At 47.0% G+C, this 26,854-nt stretch overlaps 1 protein-coding gene and 1 long non-coding RNA gene across 6 annotated transcripts; one reads left to right on the plus strand and one right to left on the minus strand.

The window, feature by feature from the left end:
* The first annotated feature begins 2,532 nt into the window (after positions 1 to 2,532).
* On the plus strand, positions 2,533 to 26,444 carry IP6K2 (inositol hexakisphosphate kinase 2). 5 transcript variants are annotated; one of them, XM_086368116.1, is made up of 8 exons: positions 2,533 to 2,598; positions 4,085 to 4,289; positions 8,258 to 8,440; positions 18,608 to 18,938; positions 20,816 to 21,038; positions 22,169 to 22,344; positions 25,040 to 25,215; positions 25,673 to 26,444. In XM_086368116.1, exons 4-8 carry the CDS (start codon positions 18,737 to 18,739, stop codon positions 26,171 to 26,173), a joined length of 1,278 nt encoding a protein of 425 aa, XP_086224242.1. In that variant the 5' UTR covers positions 2,533 to 2,598; positions 4,085 to 4,289; positions 8,258 to 8,440; positions 18,608 to 18,736; the 3' UTR covers positions 26,174 to 26,444. The 5 variants fall into 5 exon arrangements, 4 of the variants coding, with proteins under 4 accessions (XP_086224242.1, XP_086224239.1, XP_086224243.1 ...); XM_086368113.1 differs by lacking the exon at positions 4,085 to 4,289 and adding an exon at positions 11,865 to 11,906; XM_086368117.1 differs by lacking the exon at positions 4,085 to 4,289.
* On the minus strand, positions 16,450 to 18,464 carry LOC147348542 (uncharacterized). Its single transcript, XR_015151709.1, has 2 exons — positions 18,336 to 18,464; positions 16,450 to 16,908 (listed from the first exon to the last, which is right to left on the minus strand). It is a non-coding gene; the product is annotated as an uncharacterized LOC147348542 (long non-coding RNA).
* Positions 26,445 to 26,854: the final 410 nt, after the last annotated feature.

A 26,854-nucleotide genomic window follows, 5' to 3' on the forward strand; every position in this document is an offset into this window, starting at 1 on the left:
ATATAGTTCCTATACTTTTCTTGATAATTTTATTCCTATTTTATAGTTAATTTTTTCTTGCTTATTTTTAGTAAATGCTCTTATTTTAATTATATTTTCTTATATTTATCACCTTAACATTTTCTCTTCTCTATTGTAATAGTTTTCAAGAAAACTATGTAGTAGTTTTCTATATTTACAGTCATTGCATTAAGTAAAGAGAGGATGGGGATTTGGTAAATCATTTGAATTTCTGCTGTGTCCATTCTTGCCAGGTACCCAGTGTCTAGCCTGGGGAAGCCTGCGTTAAGCACTTATGGAAGGAATGGAAGAGTGAATTAAAACTGAATGGCCTCCAGGGAGACCTTGCCCTGTCTAGCCTCCTCCCCACACATAGGAGCACTGGAATGGGAGATTGGGTGGGCAGAGGAAGGGACAGGATACATCTGTGAGCAAAACAGATTTTCATCTGAGCCACCAGAGTGCACAGAATGTGAGATGTTAGACATTTCAGGAGGTGAGCCATGGTGCCAGAGGCAAACAAAGGAGATGCTGGCAGAGGTGATAGGGAACAATGTTGCCCCTTCCACTCTGGCTTTTCTTTGAGGGAGTTGCTACTGCAGGCTTCTGAGCAGGGTAGGAGAGGTTCTGATTTATATATACATAGGCTGATGTGAGGCGGAAAAGGCAATGGCAACCCAGTCCAGTGTTGCGGAAAAGGCAATGGCAACCCACTCTTGGCGGGAAAATCCCATGGGCGGAGGAGCCTGGTAGGTTGCAGTCCATGGGGTCGCTAAGAGTCAGATATGACTGGGCGATTTCACTTTCACTTTTCACTTTCATGCATTGGAGAAGGAAATGGCAACCCACTCCAGTGTTATTGCCTGGAGAATCCCAGGGACAGGGAAGCCTGGTGGGCTGCCATCTATGGGGTCCCACAGAATCGGACACGACTGAAGCAACTTAGCAGAAGCAGCAGCAGCAGGCTGGTGTGAGAAGAACAAACTGAAGGTGGCATGGGCAGCAGGAAGAAACATCTCAGGGACATGACTGAGACATTGTCCTGGGGAGAGATGGTGGTGCCTTGGACTAGGTGGAAGCCATGGACCTGGTAAGAAGTGGTTTCATTGTGGGTAGATGATTCTATGGAAACTTTCTGATGCATTGAATCTAGGTGGGAAAGAAAGTCATCAACATGTACTCTGAGGTGACTGGCCTGAGCAGTAGGAAGGAGAGAGCTGCCATCACTTGCGCTGGTGGAGCTGAGGTAGAGTAGCTTTGGGGGATGAGCTGGAGCTAGGGTGGCACAAGTTGAGTTTGAGATGCCAAGAGGAAAGTCAGAGTGAGATGCCTAGTCCACAGCTGGACATTGATTGAGTCTGGCACTCAGAAAAGGTCTGACTGGACATACACCTTTGGGACTGATTGACATGTAGGTGGGATTTGAAGTCATGACCCTGGGTAAGATTATGAGAGCAATAGTGTAGACAGAAGATGCAGAGGAGAAACCACTGACGGCAGAGGAAACCAGGAAGCATGGAGCCCTGGGAGCCACACAGGGAAGGTGCTTCCAAGAGAGGAGAGATCAGCTGGTCACAGGAAATCTTTCCAGCCTGTCATCATAAGAGCAGGCTTTTTCTTTTTTTCCCCTACTGCTTTTGTTCACTCACTGCTGTATTTCCAGTATGGCGTGTAGGTGCTCCATAAATACTTGTTGAATGAATGGGTATGTTCATGAATCCACACTTCTGCAAGCTCCCAGCACAGGTGATTTTGATTTTTTTTTTTTTAAGAGCAGCGAACAGGTAGGAGGCCCTACCCACTCTCAGTAGCATCCTTGTCCTGCCTTGCCTTTGACAGCCACATTGACATTCACTCAGGTGGGAGCCCTTCTGGCCAACACAGGGCATAGGACAAACAAGCTTCAGACAAGTACTGAAGGGTGGAGATTGGTGGAATCTGGGTTGAATACTGGCTCACCCACCAGTCCACAAAGGGACTATACAGCCCTTCCTCTGTTCACCCCTCTATTACCCAGTCATTTGTCCATCCATCTACACCCAGTCATCTGTCCACCTATTCATACAACTGCCCTTTATCTCCCGTTTACAGCCACTCTTTTGTCTATCTTTCTATCCAATCTCATCCAGTCCTCTGTCCATCCATCTACTAGGGTGACCAACTTCCCAAATTGCTGCACACATTCTCGATGTGAAGTCCTGCATCCCAGGAAACTCCTCGGTCCTAGGAAAAATGATACAGTTGGTTCATCCATCTGTATCCCTGGCATCCCTTATTACAACCATGGGCTCGAAGCCCATCTGTCCACCCACCCTGACCTCCTTGGCCACCCGCTCCCTTGAAGGCAGACAAGACTCCACCCCTCTCCCTAACTCCGCCTATTCCCCGCCCCTTCCGGAAGCGGCTACAACGAATCCGGGCGCCCTAGCAACAGCGCTTTTTGGGCCGCCCAGTCCGCGAGCTGGGCTCCCGGTGCGAGCCAATAGTGAGGGGTTCAGGGAATGAGACGCAGGGGGCGGGGCTCGGCGCGGCGGCCGCCATCTTGCTGGGAGAGAAACAATAGGAAGGAAGCTCCGAGGGACCGGGCTGAGGCAGCAGGTAATGCCATCTTTCCTCGGCCTACGGCCCTGCCGCGCCGCGGACTTTGGAAGAGGGTTTCTCTGGGTCTTCAGGGAGCGAAGTCTCTGGTCATTAGGGGTGTCCCCAGGTTTTGGGGGAGGGGTCCTCCCCCGGTTAAGGGTGTAAGAGAGATCTCTCAGGGTCCCTGTGGGGCCAGATTTCCCCCGGTCACTTGAGAGAGGCATTATTTCTTCAGGTTACTGGGGAGAGAAGATCTCCCCTGATTTTGAGAGGCAGAATCTTCCCTGGTCATTGACGGGGGGGGGGTCTCCCGAATATTTTGGTGATACGGGGTCTCTGTTGGTCATTGGAGTCTCCGCTCTTTGTAAGAGGGCAAGATCTCTGGGTCGTTGAGGGAGGTCTCCCCAGGCCATTGGCGTCCACGATATCTCGGGTTATTGATGGGAGTCTCCCTGAGTCTTCTGCTGGAGAACTCAGTGCCTCAGGTACGGTTACCTGAGGCTGGCAGCTGTGCAGCCATTTTGAGTGTTGAATGTCAGTTGGGTTTGTCAGCTGGTGTCAGCGGGGGGAGAGGGGGTATTTGCAAACCTAACCGTCTTATCCCCCAAAGCTCTAAAATGGATCCGGGGACGTCTTCTTCATAGTGATAAGCTTCACCATGGAGGGAGCGTGCAGATCTTTCACGTTGCGTTGATTGCAGACTGCATTTTGTCTCTTGCGTCCAAGTGATTAGTTTTTGGATTTTATTCAATTTCTTATAGCCGAATTGTAGAAAAATGAGTCCAAATATTGTGAAAAGAAAATGTAGAAACCAGTAAAATCTAGTGCTCTTAGATACTGGGGAAGTAAAACTAATCAGTGCTTGGAATGAAACATTTTGGTAGTGAAATGTACATAGAACAAGAATAAGATAAAATCATGTGAAAGAATAGTTTTAAGCACTGAAAGTTCTGAAAAGTGATAACAAAAAATGTTGCAGATCACAAGTTTTATGATACTTTGTATAAAGCACCATGATTACAGTAGTTTTCATGAATTGTAGTATTTAATTATTTGCTGTATTTGCATTTTTAGCAGGGTAACATTTTAAGGGAACTAAAATGCTTATTTACATAGATTGCTCTTGTGGAGTTTGTGTAATTTCATCCTGTAACCTGGTGTTTAGGATTTAAAGAGAAGTTTCAGTCTGGTATTGTTATTGTTTTAACTTTAACCACTACCAAAATTAGAAACCTGAGCAAGATATATACTTTTATCAAATTGGCGTAATGAATACGTGATCATGTTGACGTAATAAACCAGTTGATCACTTGGTAGTTTTTTCTGGAGGAAAAAGTTGAATGGTTAGCTGGTATTCTACTTGGTTTACCTGCTTTGTAACTTCAGACTTTAGAGTAGAATTCGCAGGAATTGTTAGGAATCGGACGGATGAGAGCTAGGACTGGAGTTGATACGGTTGTAAAAGCCAGTTTAGCAGATGTAATAAACTTCTTTTCGTCTCAAGGCTTTGCAGGTGACATCCACCAGCCCTCTATCTGTCTGAGCAGTGGAAGGTCTGAGGAAGGCACGACTACTGACTGATGAACTGTAGCCAGTCTTTTTTGCAGAGGGGTGCAAGGGGTGCCAGAGACTTCTGTAAGCACTGAAGATGTCACCCGTCGCTAGGCAACAGGGCTAAGACTGAGCCTCCCCAAGGCCAGCTTGCTGAGGTGAAAATTTTCCATTGTTTGGCTCAAGAAGGATGCGCTGGGGATGAATTTTTCCTTCAAGTGAAGTTATTTTACCTCGTGGGGTAATCACCTTAAAGACATTGAACACATTTTTGTATAGTAAATGATTGCTTTCATGTGATTACATTTTAAAGCATATTTTTGTTTTTTAAATAAATTATATTTTTGTTTATTTGCATACCAAGTAGCAATAAGCAGTTCTAGTGTTTGCAGTATATTCTGGTAGCAAGGAAGAAGCCTTTTCCCCCAAAATTGAGTTAAGTGTTTACCTCAGAATCCTCAGAATTTGAAGGAAAAGAGTCTCCAAAAATGATGGATAAGGTGGTTTAGGTCTGTTAACCATCCATCCATCACCAGCCTCTGCAGTTAGGAACTCCTATCCGATCTTCACACTCTGCCTTCCTCTCCTCCCCTTAAAAAAAAAGTTGAAATTTTAGGAGGCCTGTCCCCAAACTATAATATCCATAAGTATTTCATGGCATATCACTAAGACAAGGGGCTACCCACAGTTTCTACACCAGTAGGCCTTTTGTTTGTTGTTCACTAACAGAGTCACGTCCGACTATTTGCCATCCCATGAACTGCAGCACACCAGGCTTCCCTCTCCTTTACTATCTCCTGGAGTTTGCTTGAACTCATGTCCCTTGAGTCGGTGATGCCATAATTTCTTGATTTTTCTCAAATATTTAGTCATGGTCGGATGGCCCTGATTGTTTCATTGGTTTTTTTTTTTTTTAATGGTCAGTTTGTTCAAACTAGGATCCAAATAAAGTCTGCAATTGCATTTGGTGAAGTGTCTCTTAGATACGTATATCAGTTCAGTTCAGTCGCTCAGTCGTGTCCAACTCTTTGCGACCCCATGAATCACAGTGCACCAAGCCTCCCTGTCCATCACCAACTCCCGGAGATACATATATGGTCACTCTGTTTTGTAATTAATCTGTTGAAACATCTGTCATTTATCTTGTAGGGGTTACCACATTCTGGCCTTTACTGATCACACCCTGTGTTTGAGACCTTTTGACAATGGTGGCCACGTTTGAAGGGGTCATGACACCTGTGTATCTTTTTAGTGAAGAAGTTGTGATGGAGTGGCCAGGACTCAATCAGAAGTGAGCCCCAAACCGTGAACTCTTGAGGACTCTCAGGGACCTGTAGGGCCGCACAGTGTAAGACCCTCCTCCTCCCTCTGTGTCATATGGTCCAGATTTTCCATGTGGAACAGTGAGTCTTACCCTTGGCCTCCAGGAGAATGTAGGGATTTTGCTCCTTGTCTCCTCACAGACCTCCTCCTCTCACTAGTGTTGCCCCTCTGCCCACAGGCTGTTCATTTACAGGCATCTTGACCCAGACCTCTTCTTTCTTTGCATGTTACTTGGAGTGCTATCTGCTCTTTCCTTTGCAGCTAATTTCCAAATCTGTTTTCAAGTTAAGTTCACTTAGGCTTCACTCCCACCTTACCAATTACCTGCGGTACATTTCTTCTTGATGGCTTGATCATCCCTTATATTTAATTGTTGGCAGGTCAACTCACGTCTTCTCAGCTGTATCTGACTTTATGAACAAAACATCCTTGTTCTGACTTGTTTTGAAGACTTAGTATCTGACTCATTCCTGTAATTTGATTCTGTGTATTAGGGGTTCTGAAGAGAGGGTCTGTGCTCGCCAGCTCCACGCATGTTATGCAGAGTTCAGGGAGGGTATGCATTTTCAGGACAGAGGCCTACAGTTGTCTCAGATTTTCTCCGGGGTCAGCTGCCCCCTCAAGGGTTGAGGGGGGCTACAGCGTGCTACACCTCACCCTCCACCAGATCCTTCTCTATCTTCTCCCCTCCCTCCTTAATTCCCCTGTGTGGGCTGGGCTCTGTGGGTGCAGTGCAGAAGACAGGAGGCCCTGTGCCCTGCCATGTGTGCCACTGAGTAGGGGAGATGACGTTAATGAGGTCACTCCAGGTGAGACAGGTGTCTGGAGATGGCAGTTCTGATGTCTTAGTGGCCCTGGAGCCTGGGGGCTGTCAGGATGTTTTCCCACCTGCCCTCTTGGGACAAACAGATGCAGAGAGACTCATAAGAAGAGGAAGCCCAGGCGGTGAGATGATGGAGAGATCAGCTTAGTTGCAGTCCTAATGGCCTGCTGGGGGTCACAGCCCTGTTTGTTGGGGGGCGGCTCTTCCTGCTGTCATATCCTCCCTCCAGCAAACTCCCAAGCTTGGGACTGGGAGGGTGTGTTGCCTCCTTCTCTTTTACCTTTAGTTTTGATGTCTTCCAGTAACCAGATATTAAATTCATAAGCTTACAAAGTTACCTGAAATATTTCTATGGTATGAAACATGACAGAGAAGCGTGAGAGAGTTTTCTAAGGCACTCAGTTTTTCTTTAAAAGCTTAAGGATTTTTCTTCTTTTGAACCCCTGTTACACATGAGCTTCTAATAAACATGAAGAAGATTGCTATCTCTTCCTTTGTTCCTTAGGTAAGAATGCAGACGGAGAAGGCTCCCGGCAAATGCTGGTTCCTGCTGCCCCTACCCCTCCACTCATGTCACTGTAGTAGTGACCGGCTGGACCTCTCTGAAGACACGTTTTTCCTTGTCTCTCTGCCTGGTTAACTTTCCTGATAAAAAATGTTACCCCAGTGCTCCAGGATGCAGTAGCTTGCATACCTTGTGGGTCAGGTCAGAGTAAAGAATAGGTGCAATCTTTTAAAATCTCTGCTCTGTCCCAGTGGCAGTTCTACTTTTAGGACTTTTTCTTACAGAAATACTTCACAGGTATGCAAAGACAGATACAGGCATGCTCACTGCATTATTATTGTAATTTCAAAGTTGGAAATAGTGTCGATAGGGAAGTAGATAAATACATTACGATTTTGTGTGACTATTACACAGCCTTTAAAAGGAATCATATATAGATAGATGTAGCAGGCTGTCTAAGTCATATAGTTTAGTTGGGGGGAAAAAGTGGCAAAACAGAAGACAAATGTTGAATAATTTTCTCAAAATCATAGAGACAGAAAGTTGAATGGTGGTTTCCAGGGGGCAGGGGCTAGGCAGAGTGGGAAGTTACTACTTAACATGTATAGAGTTTCAGTTTGAGATAATGAAGAAGTTCTGGAGATAGTGGTGATTATTGTACGACATTGTGAATGTACTTAACGCCAGAGAACTGTCTACCCCAAAATAGTTAAAAAGGTAAATTTTATATTGTGTGTATTTTATCAGTATTTTTTAAACATTAGGTGAGAAAAATAAAGCTGATTTTACTGGCGGGAAGAAAGGCAAAACAACTTATATAGCCTGATCCTATTTCTGGAAAGAATAGAAAAGTGCATTGAAGAAAATCAACAGGATGAAGAGACCCCAAGCTAACAATGGTGGTCATTTTATCACACTTATAACCAGTTTAAAAGTCTCTTTTGTAAGAAATGAACAGGATGTCCTTTGGCGCTCTGTTCCTTTACCTGTCACCCCTTTCTTCACCCTCCCCCTCCACCAGGGCAGGCTTAATACGCCCTTATCCACTTACACTGTCAGGTCCATCCTCTGACCTCCATCTCCCGCTGGACTTTCTGTAGGAACTGGGACAGTGGACAGAGGACCGCTCACGTTTGAGGAGTGCATTACCCACCCGTAAACCAGGCAGGAGGCTGGATTTTTCATCATGTTCCCATCTCATGGCACCTCCTTAAAGTTACCATGCCTGGTGTACAGATAGAGACATGAGAGTAGGTGAAGCACCGTTTATTCCCAAGCATCAGACAGGCCCAATATGTCAGGGAGAAGATTTGTAAAAGAGTTTTTTGGTACAATTTAAGTGTGCAGACTTACAGAGAGGTATTGAAAGTTGGGTTTCTTGTAATATTTATTTTTAATTGCACATACGTGTTTAGTTATTACCTCTTTATAAATAAATAACTTCCTTTAGAAGTTAACGCTTTTTATCCACACAGGAAATGGCAACCCATTCCAGTACTCTTGCCTGGAAAAATTCCGTGGATGGAGGAGCCTGGTAGGCTACAGTCTGTGGGATCGCAAAGAGTCGGACTCCACTGAGCAGCTTCACTGACTGGTCATGAATTGGTTCTCCGAGTTGCCTGTGTGCATTTCTGCCATTCCCGTGGCCACATTTGGAGGTGGTCTCCTCTTAAATACTGTCCTCTCCTCTCAGTGTGTACCTTGTCACTGGAACCTTTCTCCAAGCTGGTTGTGACCCCTGCAGTGCGGCCCTTTTATTGTGTTGATATTTTAAAATAATAGCTTTATTAAGATACAGTTCATATCCCATGTGACTCATCCCCAAAGAAACCCTGTATCCCCCACCCGCAGTGTTGCCCCCTCCCCGCTGACCCATCCACCTTCCCGAGAGGCCTCGCACCCTGGCTTGTTTGAAAGGACACCACTGCACTGCGTCCCACCAGAACTGGAGAGAGGAAGTCAGCGCTGCCCAGCTGGCCCTGCTGTCAGCTGTGGTGGTATCTTCCAGAGACCGTTGCCTTGTGACCAGGGAGGCTGTAGCCCTTTACCATTTTGCCATTTTCCACATGGGAGATTGGAGGTGGAGGACTTCCACTTACTCAGTAAGAGTTAGCTGCCCCTCGGCGTGTGAAATCTTCCCGGATCAGGGGTCGAACTCAGGCCACCTGCATAGGCAGGCGGATTCTTAATCCGTGGACCACCAGGGACGTCCAAAGCGGCTGTATTGGTCCTGTTAGCATGGGACGCTTTCATACCCTTGAGGGGAGCGCTCACCTGAACGAGGTATTGTGAGACCCGGAGGAAACTGCCCTCCGAGCATGGGATCTGGTGTAGCGCGGGGCACACCTTGGTTCCTCCACCGGCAGGCACGGCACTCACTGCACTGGCCTGCGCAGGTCAGGGCTGCCTGGGTTCTGGCTGCCCATGAGGACTGAATCATTTTTGGCACCATTTGTTTCAGAGAATGGGTTCACGTGTCATCTGGTTTGGGAACTGCTGAGAAATGAGCAGGGTAAACACTGACCACAGGCAGGGAGCATATGATCTTGCCTGAAGCTAATGGACTGTTGCTTTACTGGCACAAGAGAGAACCATGAGTCAGGGTAGGAAAGTCCCCCATAGATCAAGACCAGTTTTGGCCAGTCTTCAGGCATCACTTCTGTTGTTCCTGTTGGGTATGTTGCCTACACAGTGGTAGGAGTTGCAGTTGCATCAAGGAGGAAGAGGTGCCAGATGGAAAATGGCCCTTGAAGAGGGGTAACAGGCTTTTTAAGGAGGACTTAAAGTTCTTGGTCTGTGCATGGAATACATTTAGGTTCAGTTCAGTTCAGTCCAGTCTCTGAGTCATGTCTGACTCTTTGCGACCCCATGAATCGCAGCACGCCAGGCTTCCCTGTCCATCACCAACTCCCGGAGTTCACCCAAACTCATGTCCATCGAGTCGGTGATGCCATCCAGCCATCTCATCCTCTGTCGTCCCCTTCTCCTCCTGCCCCCAATCCCTCCCAGCATCAGAGTCTTTTCCAATGAGTCAACTCTTCGCGTGAAGTGGCCAAAGTATTGGAGTTTCAGCTTCAGCATCAGTCCTTCCAATGAACATCCAGGACTGATCTCTATTTATAAGTAAATTTGATATTCTGGTAAAGGGGACATGTGATAACTTAGAATCAACAATTTAGATTTTCTTGAAGGAGCAGTGCTCCAGTTTTAGCTTGAAAAACTTTTTAAATTGCTCAAACTCTGTCATGCAAGCATTGTAACTGATAAACGTATTTCTGGGTTGGCTGAAAGTTCCTTCTCCTTGTCCCTTCTCCATCTTTCGGCCCTCAAGTCTTTCATTCCAGAAATCTGGTCTGATGAGGCAAAGAGATGGACCAGTGTGATCCTCAGAGAAGCCTCTGGGAGGCTGCTGTTCACCTTATGGAAAAGTTTGTCTGCATTTGTGGAACAGAATCTGCTGTTTTATTTGTTCCTCAGAATTGGTGGGAGGATCTGCATTGTTGTGACTGTCATGAAATACACTTACAACTTGTAGTTTCTCCTTTATTAAAACTAGAAGAAGATGCTAATGAGGGGGGAATGAACACCTGGTGTTGGACCCCAGGCATCTGTGTCAGGTCAGTTGCAGGGCTTCTGTGTTGTCTCTCCAGCCCTGCTGTGTTCTTTGGTGGAGCCACTGCTTGCTGTGACATGAGGGTGACCTCGTTCATCTCAGAGAACATCTTGTTTTCCGTGATGAGGCCTAGGTGGTCTGGTGCCTCAGTGCAGCCGTGTGTAGGGGAGTGATCGCAGTATTTACTCCAGAAGGCTGTGGGAGGAGGGGAGGAGTTACAGAACAGACTAAGGGCTTGATGAACAGTAGCTCTTGTCTCTGGCATGGTTGTATCCCATCATCACTGAAGGCTGAGTTGGTCACTTCCTCCTCTGACCTTTCAGCACCTTGTACACACTCTGGGGGCAGGATTATTGGGATTATTATCCTCACTTGTTTACATGTCGTTGGTCTCCCAGTGTCTCCATTGTGGAGTAGAGCTGTGAGCTTGCAGTGTGGGTGGCAGCAGTGTCTTTGTGGATGAGTTCATAACCTTCGAGAGCTGAGCAGCCATCTGCGTTTTTCTGTTTCGGTCATAGTGAATTCTTTTGTTCTTCCTCCTAATGTTTTCACTCTCAGTTATAAAGATAATAGATATGCTCTGAGTTTGAGAAAATTTCAAGAAGTTTGAAGCACTCAGGAAACTAAAGAGAAGGGAATAATGATCTGACCACTTAGTACAGGGCAGATCCAGCTTTTCTGGTGGCTGAGGTTTATATAATGTAACATAAATATATGTAATTGATTTATATAAACATATAAGTATCATCCATCTTTAAACAAAAGAATTTACAGTTATGAAAACTGTAAATAAGAAAATGAACTTACCTGCAAAACAGAATAGGGTTACAGATGAAGAAAACAAACTTAGAGTTACCACGGGTAAGGAGAGGGGAGGGATAAACTGGGAGATTGGGATTGCCGTATGTATACACTACTGTATGTAAGATAGATAAGTAATAAGGACCTGCTGTATAGCACAGGGAACTCTACATAGTAACCTGTAATGGTCTATGTGATAAAAGAATCTAAAAAAGAGTGGGTATGTCTATATGTGTAATTGATTCACTATGCTGTACATCTGGAACTAACCTAACATTGTAAATCAATGATACGCCAATAAAAGAAAAAAACACCAGTAAGGTAAAAAAGTAAATTTGGATTGAAAGAAGAAAACCAAAAAAAAGTCATACATTTAAAAAATCGATACTACAATACTTTTTTTTTTCTGCTGTGGTGAGTGGCACATGGGATCTTAGTTCCCTGAACAGGGATCGAACCCATGCCCCCTGAGTGGAAGTGTGGAGTCTTAACAACTGGACCTCTAGGGCAGTGCTAATACTATATAGTACTTTCCCCCCTACCTTTCGGGGCAGTGTGCTGACCGCCTCATTTTATGACAGCAGTGTCGTAATTTTTCTATAAAAAGATCACATAGGGATTTCCCTGGCGATCCTGTGGTTAAAAATTTAATATTTTTTTTTATGCAGTGACTCCAGGGCCTTGGAAGGAGATGAACAGCCATGACCCCTGTGAGTCAGTGTTACTTTTTTAAGTGATAACTTAGCAACCTGAAAGCTGGGTCTTTGGGATGTCAGCTCAATGCTAACGCAGAATTTCTGAATGCTAATTAGTATATTTGTAAATGGTGAGAGGATTTTAATCTTCTTTTATCCACATTTTAAAGTTTTATTCTTCACTGACCATGCTTTTGCCTGATTTTCTACAGAGAGAATTTTCCAAGAGGTTGGCTTTTATTAGATTAAGAGCTTAGGCTCTGTTGACATGAAACGGTACCACAGCAGCAGGTCCCAGATGAGTGTTCAGGTGCAGGGCCCTTCATTTACACGCCCCGGTTAATGCAGACTTAATACAGTGGGAGATTATAAATACAAAATTAACACCTAGTCGATGCTGAGAACGCATTTGGTGAAGGGTGTGGCTGTTTAATGGTGGTACTACCTGTATGGTTGGGGTGGGTTTGGATCATTGCACCAGGTGCCTCTCGAGGTCTCTGTTGATCTGTGTGCAGCAGATACTCACGACGCACAGGTGATTTGAGGCACCTCCTATGGGGTGCTGACTCTGTGCTGGTGCTCTTCTGGGCTATGGAGATTGAGCAGTAAACAGAGCAGTCACTAATCTCCAACTTTATGGACTTGGTTTTCTGGTGGGGGCAGGGTGGAGGAGACAGAAAATGAACAGGACAAATAAAACATATACAGCATGTTAGATGGTGATAAGTGCTGAGGAGAAGATAAAGCTGAGTTGTGTAAGGCATGTGGATGGGGAGATATGGCACCTTCAGATGGGGTGGCTAAGGAAGACTTCATTAAAGAGGTGATGTTTGGATAGAGAGCTGAAGGAGGTAAGAGAGTGGGCCAGGAGGATATCTGGGAAAGAGTGTACCATGCAGAGGGAATGGCAAGAACAGAGGCGCTGAGGTGGGTGTGTATCAGGCATGTTTGAGAAATAACAAGAAAGCCAGGATAATTGAAGCAGATTTGCTGCTGATCTTTCTTTCGTGATGGGTGTTTTACTGGTAGGCTTATTGGACCATTTTGCGTCTCTTCTGCTTATTTGTGTGTAAAGGATGCTTTTGCTTTGACTTTGCAAGAATCAAAAAAGATAACCATGCAACTGGTATAGGTCTCCTAGTATTAGCCGTGTGTGCGTGCTCAGTTCAGTTCAGTCGCTCAGTCATGTCCGACTCTTTGCGACCCCATGAATCGCAGCATGCCAGGCCTCCCTGTCCATCATCAACTCCCAGAGTTCACGCAGACTCACGTCCATGCGGTCTCAGCCACCCTCGCTAAATGGGTGTGTGTGCTCAATCCAGTCCAACTCTTTGTGACTCTATAGACTGTAGCTTGCTGGGCTCCTCTGTCCATGGGATGCTCTAGGCAAGAAGACTGGAATGAGTTGCCATTTCCTTCTCCACTCTTAGTATTAAGAGTAAAAGCCTGCTAAAAACTAGGCTTTGAAGGTGAACAGATGGCTCAGGATTAGCAGTGGGTGTCATGGATTTAAGAGAGAACATGGCTGTCCCTGAAAGTCTCTACCATCAGGGAGCGCCCTCACAGAAAAGGCAAAGCCCTTACTTTAACCAGGATGGCGACCCAGGCTTACCTTGCTTGCATGAGTGACTCAAGATGCTCAGTGGAGGCAAGTGAGCCCAGTTAGAATAGACAGGAGGGTAGATAGGGGGTGAATTCCAGCTAGTGCGTTTCCATGTAGAAACTATTTGTTAGCTGATAGGATCTTTTAACTACAATCTTTCTGATTATTTTAATTTGTACTTGTTATGAAATTTTTGTAAATTAAAGTATAAGGAAAAATTCAAGCTCTTTATTGAAATATAATTTATATACAGTAAGATTCATTGACATTAAATCTCTAATTTGATGAGTTTTGACAAATTTATACAGCCGTATAATCACTGTCCAGTCACAGCATAGAACATTTTCATTACCCCTGAATGTTCTCTTGGGCCTCTTTGCAGTCAGTCCTGGTCCCCTACCCTCTGCCCCCTGGCAACTACTTATCTACTTTCTGCTATTGCTTTTTCTTGAATGTTATGTAAATGGAATCATACAGCAGACATTCTTTTGTGATTGGCTTTTTTCCAGTTAATCATAATGTTTTTGGGATTAATCTTTGTTGTTGTGATTAATCTTTGTTGTGTATATCGGTACATTCCTTTTATTGCTGAATAATATTCCATTATATGGATACATCACAGTTGGTTTATTCATTCCTCCATTTGATGGACACTGGGATTTTCCCCACCTTTTAGTTACTGTGAATAGTGCCACTGTGAACATTCAAGTACAATGTCCTTATGTGAACATTTGTTTTCATTTCTCTTAGGTCAGTACTATGAGTAGGATTACTGAGTCATATAATAAGTATATGTTTAACTTCATAAGAAACTGCCAAACTGTTTTCCATGGTGGCTGTACTTCTTTTTTCCTACCAACAGTGTTTGAGAATTACAGTGACTGACCCTGGTGGTATAGTCATGGGTTGTGAATGGATGTGGGCACTGGCTCTGAGGCTCATGGAGAAGGTTCAGCTGGTAAAGGTTGTTTTGTTGCTGTCCCCTGTGACTGCTCAACCCTGGGGCTTTTCTTGAGGCAAAGTGGCCCCAGCAGATCCTGTCTGTAGCCTCCCACGTTAACCAAATTCTAGATGTGTGAGCTAAGGGCCCAAGGGTCTTAGTTGTTTTATTTTCAGTATTTTAAAGGATACAACTATTAAGGCATTGTTTCCAGCAGAACCTTAAACAGGCTTAGGGCATGAGCTGTGGGGGAAATATGTGTCATGTCCTAGGATGAATCATGTTCTGCATTTCTCACCGATGGATAGTTTCGTGGACAAATGTGAGGCAATGTGGAAAGCTAAAACAGATGCTAAACGTGAAGTCAGTATTTTCCGATTATTCCCTTTCACACTAGGTTCAGGGTCCATCACATGGACTTCTTAGTAACCATTAATGTTTTAGGATTCCTGGGAAACCAGGCCTTAGACGACTCAGATGTTGAAAAACCTTTAAGAGACCCATCTGCTCAAACCACACGTGGGAAAAGATTAGCCGTGAAATGCAGCAGATTCTTGGGGCATTTTTCTTCTGACCAGGCTGAAGCCACTAGAGATATGCTGCTGCTGCTGCTAAGTCGCTTCAGTCATGTCCGACTCTGTGCGACCCCACAGACAGCAGCCCACCAGGCTCCTCTGCCCCTGGGATTCTCCAGGCAAGAACACTGGAGTGGGTTGCCATTTCCTTCTCCAATGCATGCATGCATGCTAAGTCGCTTCAGTCGTGTCCAACTATATGCGACCCCATAGACAGCGGCCCACCAGGCTCCTCTGTCCCTGGGATTCTCCAGTCAAGAATACAGGAGTGGGTTGCCATTTCCTTCTTCGATGCATGCATGCATGCTAAGGCACTTCAGTCGTGTCCAACTCTGCAACCCTGTGGACAGCAGCCCACCAGGCTCCTCTGTCCACAGGATTCTTTAGGCAAGAATACTGGTGTGGGTTGCCATTTCCTTCTCTGATCTATGGTATAATCATTGGGAAATTGCTCCTTCATTTTCCCACAGGCATTCAGTCTTTAAGGGACCCTAGAACAAATGCTCTATTTCTCTGCAGCCCCAATGTGAGAAATATGTTGTACAGTGAAGCCATAGTTATCTTCAAATTGAGAGACCGACCATAATTGAAATAAAAGAATCACAAAACAGGACTTACTGTATTATCTGTGATGCAGTGGGTTTTGCTCTTTTTTTTTTTTTTTTCTATTTGATTAAAACAGACTGCTGGTTGCCACTCACTAATTGGATTATACCACCTTAGCGTAGATATCTGGTGGTGGTGGTTTAGTTTAGTTGCTAACTTGTGTCCGACTTTTGCGACCTCATGAGCTGTGTTAGCCCACTAGGCTCCTCTGTCCATAGAATTTTCCAGGCAGGAATACTGGAGTGGGTTGCCATTTCCTTCTCCAGGGGATCTTCCTGACCCAGGGATTGAACCCACATGTCCTGCGCTGCAGGCAGATTCTTTACTGACTGAGCACAAAGGGAAGCCCTCAGAGTAGATGTCTACCTCAGGTCTTTCCTTCCCACCTTACAGACCAGAAAACTGGAACCCAAAGGGAGCCAGTGACTTGGGAGTCTTTCTCCAAGCAATGAAATGGCAGAACTGGGGCTAGAATCTGGCTCCATCTAACTACGGGATCAGTTTTCTCCCCAATTCTGCCATTTAGGAGTTTCCTCCATCATCAGACTTGGTACAGGCGGGAAAGGGCCTTAGTTTTCTTGCCTCTGTGTAAGGTGATGATTCTTCTCCAGGGAGCAGTGTTCTGCGAAGTGCCAGAGTTGGGTGCTGGAGGGAGGGTGGCAAGGTTCCATACCAAGGTTCCAGCCACTAATGAACACATGGGAGACCTGGGAGAAGGTGGAGACCCTCACTGGGCTTTTCAGCCTCCAGCCACACCCATGAACCATACTCCAGAGAGCTTTCATGAAGGGCCAGTTACTGTTTGGGATTTTTCACTGGAGTAAGAGAGATGCCTGGAGAGAGATTTTTTTTTTTAATTGAATACATTTAAGGAATCTTGAACAGAGTTATTGGAAAGGGTGTTAGGCATTGGTGTTAGCACTGCTGTGGCAACAAAAGGAGTTTTCACATTTATGAAAGGTTTGAACTGTGTTTCTAAAGCCTGGCCGATGAAGAACATCTTGTGCTTTCATAATTTAATAATTATGGTACCTAGTTCTTTCTTGGGTACTGGCAGACCAATCATGAATCAGTAGCTTTCCTTTGGGGTTGCTCTTACTCCAGAGGTCTTTTTCATTACTGAAAAACTGGTGTGAACAGCTCTCTATAAAGCTAAAGGGCTTGTGTGGCCACGCATCTCAGAGCTCCACCTTCTGTAGAGAGCCTGGAATGGCTGGAAGGTACTCGTCCTTCTAGCTGATCGCCTGTGTTGTGTCTTGGGACGCTTCTCAGCACCTGCCCTCCTGAGGGCTTCTGTAATGAGAAGGTAGTGCCGGGTGTAAGAAATCAGAACCTTTGACTTTCTGCTCTTTGCATGTAGGAAAACGTATTGATTTTTAATCCCTGAGTCCAGTGGGAGGGAGCCCACTGTCAGTTCTCTCTGAAAGGAAAAGAGTAACACCAGCTAAACACTTTGAAAGAGGCTGCTTTATAAATAGAAAATACAAAAACATGGTGAAAACACCATCACAGGACAAGCTAAGTGTCCCATGTATATCTGAGCGCTGTACGGAAGCACGTGTGCCAGAGACCCAGGTCCCCAGAGGCAGCTGTGGAGGGACAGACAACAAATTGAGGTTTGTTTGGAAACTCCGGCTTCTTGGCTCTAGCCCTGGATGAGTTTCCTCAGCTCCCCGAACGAACTTCCTTGTTTCTGACAGGGAGAATAATGTCTCATAGAAAGTATCGGGAGGATCAAATTAAGTCCCTGCAGTGAGCCTAGCACAGAGTGGGTGCTTTACCCACCTTAGAGGACAGTGGGCAAACCTCCATCCAACCCATTCTCACCACCACCGCCATCTCATTTGGAGTCGTGGGAATTGGAGGAGTTCCCAGTAAGAACCCCTTACAGATTCTGAAGCATAGCCCAAGCCCCCCGTTAGTATTGCTAGTAGCACCTGTGTAGTCAGTCTGTAAATTCTAGACGGAAAACAGAATGAACATGGCATACCCTGAAACGGTTCACTAACGTGTGGAGGTGTGCTTTCTGAGATCCAGTGTGCTTGGGGATCCGAAGTTCCTGGACCTCAGTGGACAAGGGCCCCAAGAATGCAGCTTTGGTTTAAAGGTGTGCCCCAGCTTTTGGAGATAGGGAGAGAACCAATAAAAATAGTCTGTGACCTAGAACACTGTGTATCTTTTTTAAAAGAGTTAGCCAGCCATGATCTGTTGTTTTTAGATACAGAGGTTAATCATTAAAGCTGGGCCCAAGCTCCACTGCTAATAAGGTTAATGGGCCTTGTTTTTGGCCTTGAGCAGGGGCAGTGCGCACACCTGTGGGGGGCGGATGGTGGGTAATCTTACTAGGTGGTGCATAAGCAGATTTCCCTTTAAATGCATTTTATAAAAACATAAATAACGACCAATAGGGAACCCTGTTACCACTATGTAAACCATGCTGTGTTAGTATAGATTCATCATCTGTAACCAGTGTACCACTCTGATGGAGGATATTAATAATGGAGAAGGCTGTCTATGCATGTGTGGGGCAGATGGGTATGTGGGAAACCTCTGTATTTTCTCAGTTTTGCCATGAACCTAAAACTGCTGTAAAATATAAAGTCTATTAAAATACATTAATTAACGGAGAGCCTTGGATGTCAATTACTCTTAAATCTAACAATTGTAGTAGAAAATGGTACGATTTAATGCGACTATTAGGTTTGAAATTGTGATTTTACCTCATCGTGGCTTCGTGGTAGTGGCCTTCTAAGGCCTGGTGGGGGAGATTGGAGCTGTTTGGGGTTCGCAGCCAGTCCCTGCGAGTCGGCATCCGGCCCCGCCCGGGACAACGGTGGCTGTTTGTTTCTGCGGGAGGGGGCGGGGCCGAGTGGGCGGCGTGGGCGGGACTCCACGGGAGCTCAGGCTGTTTTGTCTTTTCTGCTGGAAGAGGACGGCCAGCGCCTCTAAGGCGGTGCCCGGCTGTTTCCAACTCCGTTGTCACTCTCCGCAGAGCGTCCTGGCCCACACGGCCGCGGAGCTGAGGCCAGGGAGACGGACGCACGGACAGACGACAGACGGAGGACGCGCTGGCCGCTGGACCCCGCTGCCCCCTCTTCTCCCTGCTGCCCGCACCTGGAGGATGAGCCCAGCCTTCAGGGCCATGGACGTGGAGCCCCGCGACAAGGGCATCCTGCTGGAGCCCTTTGTCCACCAGGTCGGGGGGCACTCGTGCGTGCTCCGCTTCAACGAGACGACCCTGTGCAAGCCCCTGGTCCCCAGGGAGCACCAGTTCTACGAGACCCTCCCAGCTGAGATGCGCAAATTCACTCCCCAGTACAAAGGTGAGCCCGCAGCTGCCTTAGGGGTCGCCAGCGGCTGGCGAGGACACGTGAGGCGCCGCGGCCAGAGGAGGTCTGGGCAGCCACCCCTGGAGCCCTCACCCCTCCCACCCGCTCTGTGTTTTCCCTCCTCCTCCTCTTGGCCCTCCGCCCAGCACCTCACACCCTCAGTTTACAAGCCCTGGTAAGATTGCTCAATTCTGTTTTGTGGGTTTGTTTTGAGTTTATTTTTGGTGGAAGTGTAGTTGTGTTTTATGTTCAGGTGTCTCTTGATCACGGTAACCTATAGTCCCCCATGAGGGGACATCGGGGAAGACTTTGAGAGGATTTTACCCAGAATACTTGGCGCCTGCTTTTTGTCCTCCAGGAAACCAGAAGCCCTGGTGATTAGGTAGGCTGGGAGCAGGGTTGAGTCAGTTGGAGCGCAGGAGTGGGAGGCTTGTGCTGATTAGTTGAAGCCCTTTGCTATTACGGAATGTCCCCGAAATTGCTATATTACGGCAACTCTTTGATTCACATATGGTGACTCTCTTCCTTTTTCTAATGGGGGGAATCAGCATGGTGTGGTCTTTCCTGGGGAGGGGGGGTCCTTTGTAAATCAAAGAAGAATCCTTTAAGGAAATTAATTGTAAAGCTGCATTGCCTGCTTATGCAAAAGACTCTTGAACAACTTGGGTTCTTCTGGGACTGTTGAAACATATTCTTTGAGGATAGAATGTTACAGTCGCCTCTGTCTGTACTCTGAACATGCATGGTGCTTTGGTGGGGCTGGGGAAGTTGGGGCCCTCACTTGGTCCTCTCTGTTGTTTTTTCCAGGACAGAGCCAAAGGTCCCTTGTTAGCTGGCTGCCCTTGCCCCCATTTTTTCCCTGGTTCTTTCCCACCACAGGAAAGTGTGGTCCCCTGAATTCCCCACCCCAGCTCCTCTGCGCCCAGAGCCGGGTACCACCTCAGAAGCGTCGTCTCTCTAAGCACGCATTCCCTTGCAGCGAGCGAGCAAGCGGGCGGGCAGCAAGAACTGAGCAAATTGAGTGATCCCAGGCCAGAGAGGCCTGGGAGGAAAGGTGTTCAGCCAGTCGGTTTTAAGGCACTCGTCGGCACCTGCTGAAACCCTCCCACCCGACAGCCCCCTCCTCAAAGACTGTCTCATTACATATGGCAGGTTCTAGAGACTCGGGGAGAGCTGCTTTCAAGGCCACTACGCGTCTGTGCTCCCAGCCCAACCCCGTTTGCCTTGTGTTCATCTTGTTCTTTTGTGACATGAGACTGCAAAGACCAATAAAGGAATATATTTGAGAAGGACGAAAGGCTTGGGTGCCCACCGTGTGGGGGCGCCCCAAGAAGCCTTTGCCAGGTGTCTTGTGCTGTGTGCTTTGTTTTGTTTGCTCCTTTATTTTGTTCTGCTTGCCCAGTCTTCCCTTACCCTTGGACACTTCTTACCCCTCAGGGAAATCTCTGTTCAGGCTCTGCTTTAAAGCAAGCCTCAAGGCTGTCGGAGATTCTGTTTAAGGTAGTAAAAAAATCCCACAAGATTTAAAAAGCAAATGTCCTCATGTCTCTCTCAGGATTAGAAGAATTACATAAAAATTAATAAACATTTTCAATGATGGAAAAATGTGTCTTGTAATTCTTTGGCTCTTGCCTCGTTGAGTGAATCACAGAGGAAGACTCTTGGCCATGTTTGCTCCCTAATCGCTTGTCTTGTATGGTGTCATCTTTTCTAGCTGTTTTGATATTTGTTAGGTTTGCAGATGAGTTTGGGGCCTCTGGCAACATAGAGACTAAGGAACAGGGTAAGAAAAAAACAAATGTTCCAATCATGTTATTTGTAACACATGTTCCCGTGGAACTGAAAGTCTTCCGTGTTCACCCTCCTTCTAGGTGTGGTATCCGTGAGCTTCGAAGAAGACGAAGACAGGAACTTGTGTTTAATAGCATATCCAGTAAAAGGGGACCACGGAACTGTGGACAGTGTAGATAATTCAGACTGTGAACCAAAAAGTAAGCTGCTCAGGTGGACAAACAAAAAGCATCACGTTCTAGAAACAGACAAGACCTCTAAGGACTGGGTACGGCAACACCGGAAAGAGGAAAAAGTGAAGAGGTGGGTATAGACTTGAGAGGGGGCTGGACGCGGGAGGAGGGGAGGGGTCTCAGTTACAGCCCAGTGCCCCGGGGCTGAGGGCTCACATGATGGGCTCAGTAGGTGCCGTGTCACTCGGGTCGGTTCCCACATGCCGTGCCCGGCTTCTCTTTGCTTGACTCTGAGCTAGATTGTGCCATTTTGGGTAAAACAACTGTCGTGGCAGCTGTAAGAGAGTTTCAGTCACTCATTCCTCCTGCAGCTGTCCTGTGCCAGGCCCTGCGTGGCATCTGGGAATGTAGCAGTGACCCAGACAGAAGCCATCCCGTTACCACAGGTGTTCACTGATAGTGGGAGACAAAATGGCTGCATCTTGGGGATTCCCTTAGGCAGAGCCCTCCCAAGTGGCACACCTTGACAGAGCTTATGAAAAGATAAACTGTGTATGCATATGTGTTAAAAACGTAGCTAAGGACTTCCCTGGTGGCTCGTGATAAAGAATCTGCCTGCCAGTGAAGGAGCCACAGGTTCAATCCCTGGTCTGGGAAGATCCCACAGGCCTCAGAGCAGCTGAACCCAGTGGCCCACAACTGCTGAGCCTGCGTGCCCTAGAGCCAGCACTGCAACAGGAGGAGCCACCGCAAGGGGGCGCCTGTGTGCTGCAGCTGGAGAGTAGCCCCTGCTTGTCACAACCAGAGGAAAGCCCACAGAGCACAGCCAAAGATTTTTTTTTTTTAAGTGTAGCCAAGTAGATTGACTTATTCTCATGGAATTTCACTTCAGCCTCTGTCTCCAGCATCCTGAGTTAGGGAACTTGGATGTACTAGAGGCCAGGGGGTGGTACTGCCTAGAAGGTGCGAGCAGGGAAGGCTGCCTTGTGGGGTGTGGGCTGGAGGGAGAGGCTGTCCTTGCATCTTAGGTTTTCCTAAAGCAGCAAGCTAACCCCTTAATTTTTTTATTAAATCAACTGTCTTGAGGTGTGGTATACACTACAGTAAAATGTACCCATTTGAAATGTTTAATGTGTCCACTGAAACAGCCACCACATCAGAGCATCAAACTTCCTATCACTGCAGAAAGTTCCTTCATGCCTCTTTGCCCCTGACTTCCGATGAGATGTTATGATTTATCAGCTTCTTGTCTCTTTATAGCCATAAGTTAGAAGAAGAATTTGAGTGGCTGAAGAAATCTGAAGTTTTGTACTACAGTGTAGAGAAAAAGGGGAATGTAAGTTCTCAGCTTAAACACTACAACCCTTGGAGCATGAAGTGTCACCAGCAACAGTTACAGAGAATGAAGGAGAATGCGAAACACCGGAACCAGTACAGTATCCTTTGCTCACAGGACATCTCTGCATTGGGGAGAGGGGAGGACAAGGGAGGAGACCCTTCAGGCTTGGAGAGAGAAATTGGATTTTTTAAAGTCATGGTTGTGCCAGGACACCCTGCGTGATAACTGGGCAGACATCACTTCCTTCTGGGCTGAGCGCTGGTCTGGGAATGCAGGTGCTGGGGAGGAAGTTTGATGGGTTCCTGAGGGACCAACTTGCATTCGAGGTGCTTTACGCTGGAATGCAAGGAGCTGGTTTATGTTTTCACACACTTGCAGAAGTCTCCAAGTAGAGCTTAAATGCCAGAGTCTGCGGTGGGGTTGGACTGATCTTTCAGTCTGGTTTACCAGGCTGCCACATGAAGAAATCACAAGGGAAAGGCTCCTTTCTTTTTTTCAATCAGGGAACCTGGATGCACACTATAGAGAATGCACTGAACCTAATGGTACCGTCACCCAGTTCCAGCAGCTGGTTAACCCGCTCATGTCAGTCTCCTGTCTCTGTATACCCAAAACCCCCAGTTGAACTCTCTCTGAAGCAAGTGTCCGATAATTCATCTGTATACACTTCAGCGTATATCTCTAAAAGATAAAGGTATTTTAAAACACTAATACTATCGTTACTCCTTGAAAGTGGACAGTAATTCGTTACTGTCAAATATCTAATTTGTTTTCCCATTTTCCTAATTGTCTTATAAATGTTTTATTTATGGTTTGCTTGAATGCGGGTCCAAATGATGTTCACCTGTTGCATTCAGTTGAAACGTTTAAGTCTTTTAAAAATACGTTTCTGTTTTTTTCTTCTTGGAAATTTCTTGTCAGAGAAACGGTCTTCTAGAGTTACCCACCCTCTGGATTTTACTGATTACATCTTGTGGTGTCTTTTACACATTACTCTTTCCCCTCTGTTTCTATTAAGTTGATAATTTGATCTACAGGCTTGATCAGATTCAGGGGCAGTTTGAGGGAGTGGAGGCAAGACTCCTTCAGAAATGGTATTTACCTGTTGATGGGAAGCGGAGTTTCATTGTCCCTCTCTTTTGTATTGCCATTGCCTTACATCAGTTTTTTAAGTAGGTGGTTTTTTGTCATTCCTTTTTCATTCATGAGCTGGAATCCTGCTGAAAGAGAAGCTTTTCCTTATCAACTACGTGCTTATCATGAAGTATAGTTCAAATAGGAAAGGCAGGTTAAATGCTTATTTTCCTTAGTTTACTATTTGAAATAACGAGATGGTTTCTTAACATCCTCCAAAGGTAACCAGTGAGGTTTTCCGCATCATCATGAACCCATGTATTTAAGGTTTTGAATGCGGCATGTGGGATCTTAGTTCCCCGACCAGGGATCAAACCTGTACCCCCTGCAGTGCAAGTAGAAAGTCCTAACCGCTGGACTGCCAGGGAATTCCCTAAACATACTTGACGTGTTTCAGTTCATTGCAGTTATTTCTGATGCTCAAATTGTCCTATGCGTGGCGAGTAGGAATCTTTTAAACTAGGCTCCTGAGTCATTTTTACACAAGCACAGTCGTTTGTGCAGCTGCCTTCCTTTTCTGGAATGCAGAGATGGTACAGGGTCAGGTATGTTTCGTACTCCAGATGTGCATTCAGTCATTCCTTTAAAGCAGGGGTTGCAAGCTTTTTCAGTAAAGGGCCAGGTAGTAAATAGACTTTGCAGGCCATACACTATCATAGCTCTGTCATCTGTAGCATGAAAGCAGCCATAGATGATGTAAATGAATGTGGCTGTATTCCAGTTAAACTCTTAGTTATGGTTGCTGAGACTTGAATTTCATTCCGCTTTCATGTGTCATGAAATACTATATACATTTTTTGACCTCTTAAAAATGTAAAAACTGAAAATTCCCTGGTGGTCCAGTGGTTAGGATGCCATGCTCTCACTGCCGAGGGCCCGGGTTCAATCCCTAGCCAGGGAACTAAGATCCCACAGGCCATGTGACAGAAAAAGAAAAAATTGATTTATAAGAACCACTTGTTCCTAACTTAACAGCTGTAAAGCAGTGAGCAGGGGCCCATGGTTCACCAGTCCGCGCTCTAGGAGCTGGTCTGGGCATTGTGCTAAGTCACTTCAGTCGTGTCCAACTCTTCTCAACTCTGTGGACCAGAACCCGCCAGGCCCCTCTGTCCATGGGATTCTCCAGGCAAGAATACTGGAGCGGGTTGCCATGCCCTTCTCCAGGGGATCTTCCTGATGCAGGGATTGAACCGGCGTCTCTTGTGTCTCCTGACTTGGCAGGCAAGTTCTTTACCGCTAGCGCCACCTGGGAAGCCCCAGGGGAACTCATACATCTGGTCATTGTTTCTCGGCCTTTCATCTGGAAAATACATATTTATTTGAAAAGAGAAAACTTGATGAGTTCCTAAGTGACATTTCTAGTTCTTGTTTAAGATTGGGATTAGGGAACTTCCTGATGTTCTGTGTCTGATTTAGGACAGGTTGTTGGACTGTGGGCCACATCTTGCTGAGTCAGGAAATGTGTGTGTCTCCCATGCTTCTCTCACGCCAGTTCCCTGGCCAGAATTGCAGGTTCCCTTTAGCCTTCTGGTCAGCCCTGGGCCGCCCACCTGGGAGGTAGAGCAAGATTTCTGGGACGCCATGTGTAGGCCCTGTACCCTGGGAGTGCCATGGAGCAGCACCTTTTCTTTAGAGGGGCCTTATCCTTAACCACTCAGAATTTATCTTACTGGAGAACCTGACTTCCTGTTATGAGGTGCCTTGTGTCCTGGACCTCAAAATGGGGACACGCCAGCATGGTGACGATGCTTCAGAGGAGAAGGCAGCTAACCAGATCCGCAAGTGCCAGCAGAGCACGTCGGCAGTCATCGGTGTGCGCGTGTGCGGCATGCAGGTGAGAGGAGTGTTGGCACGTGGTGGGGGTGGGCTGGCTGGGCAGCTGGGAGCTGCCACTCTCCCACCATGGCAGAGCCCCATTTTCTCAAAAGATTCCAGATTGGACTGATCCTGTTGCTCTCTGGTGAGGAAGGAAAGCCTGTGTGCGTGGGTAATGCTCTCTGGGGCTGGCCAAACTGGCTGAGTCCAGAAGCTATGGACTGGAGAGAGAGGAAAGGAGAGACATTGGGCACTCCCCACCAAGCCACACACTGAACAGAGGGCTAGCGACGGCGCCCAAGTCAGAGGGCCATAGGGGTGTTGACTGGCAAGGACAGGGCCTCGTGTGACTGGTATACTGAACAAGTTGAAGGATCGGGTCCAGGGCTGTCGTCTTTGCTGCCACTCTCCTGGGGCTGGGCCATCTCTGCCAGAGATGCCTGTCGGTCCCTGACCTGCTGGTCTCCCTCCCACAGGTGTACCAGGCGGGCAGTGGGCAGCTCATGTTCATGAACAAGTACCACGGACGGAAGCTGTCCGTACAGGGCTTCAAAGAGGCACTTTTCCAGTTTTTCCACAATGGCCGGTACCTGCGCCGGGAGCTCCTGGGCCCGGTGCTCAGGAAGCTGACTGAACTCAAGGGCGTGCTGGAGCGACAAGAATCCTACCGCTTCTACTCAAGCTCCCTGCTGATCATCTATGACGGCAAGGAGCGGGCTGAAGTGGCCCTGGACTCAGACGCGGAGGACTTGGAGGACCTGTCGGAGGAGTCTGCTGACGAGTCAGCCGGCGCCTATGCCTACAAGCCCATCGGCACTAGCTCGGTGGACGTGCGCATGATCGATTTTGCGCACACCACGTGCAGGCTGTATGGTGAGGACAGTGTGGTCCACGAAGGCCAGGATGCTGGCTATATCTTTGGGCTCCAGAGCCTGATAGACATTGTCACAGAGATAAGTGAGGAGAGCGGGGAGTGAGCTCTGGCTGCACCAGCACCTGAGAGACTCTGTGTGTCCCGGGCACAGCTGTGCTGCGTCGGGGAGGCGGCCAGTATGGCCAGGCAGTGGCCCTGCAGCCTGGAGCTGAAGCGCAGAGGCCTCTGGGAGTCCTGGCCTGAGCCAGCCCCATCCGCGCTCGGAGTCTTTATTTATTTTAACTATTTCTTCGACATTCCACATTTGATGATGCAGATACCTCTTTCTTCCCTGAGTGTAAATGTTCTAATACAAATCTTTTTGTTAATTGTAACAGTGCTGCTGTCATTCTTGCCAGGGATAGGGGGCCTGCAGCCAGCCCCCCTCTCAACCCTCGGAAGCGTCACACATACCACAACCTCCACCCTGGTCCAGCAGTGTCCCCCTTGCCACTGCCCCCACCCCATGGGCCCTGAAGTCACCATAGCCTCTTGGCTAAGTCCTCAGTCCACTAACCAAGCACCCACAGGCATAACCTTAAATGGGTCCATCCCAGCACCCTTATGCAGAGAACTGCACTTGACTCTTGACACAGGTCTTTCTCTGCCCTCCCGTAGGTTTAGTCAGAGTTGGACAGCAGGTGTGCCTAACCTTGGGTCCAGCTCCTGTGCCATTGGCAGCAGCTAATTGGCCTGACATTGTGATGTTGGGCATCCTGGAGCCAATCCTGGGACCTTAGGTGGC

The sequence above is a fragment of the Bos grunniens genome, chromosome 22 (assembly GCF_055505025.1).
Source record: "Bos grunniens cultivar Pamir isolate PY7600 chromosome 22, Bosgru_T2T1.0, whole genome shotgun sequence".
NCBI lineage: Eukaryota > Metazoa > Chordata > Mammalia > Artiodactyla > Bovidae > Bos > Bos grunniens.

Coding starts and splice junctions, on each gene's coding strand:
- IP6K2 (XM_086368113.1), top strand. Junction 22,345..25,039: donor GAAACACCGGAACCAGTACA/GTATCCTTTGCT, acceptor TTAACCACTCAG/AATTTATCTTACTGGAGAAC. Junction 25,216..25,672: donor TGCGCGTGTGCGGCATGCAG/GTGAGAGGAGTG, acceptor TCCCTCCCACAG/GTGTACCAGGCGGGCAGTGG.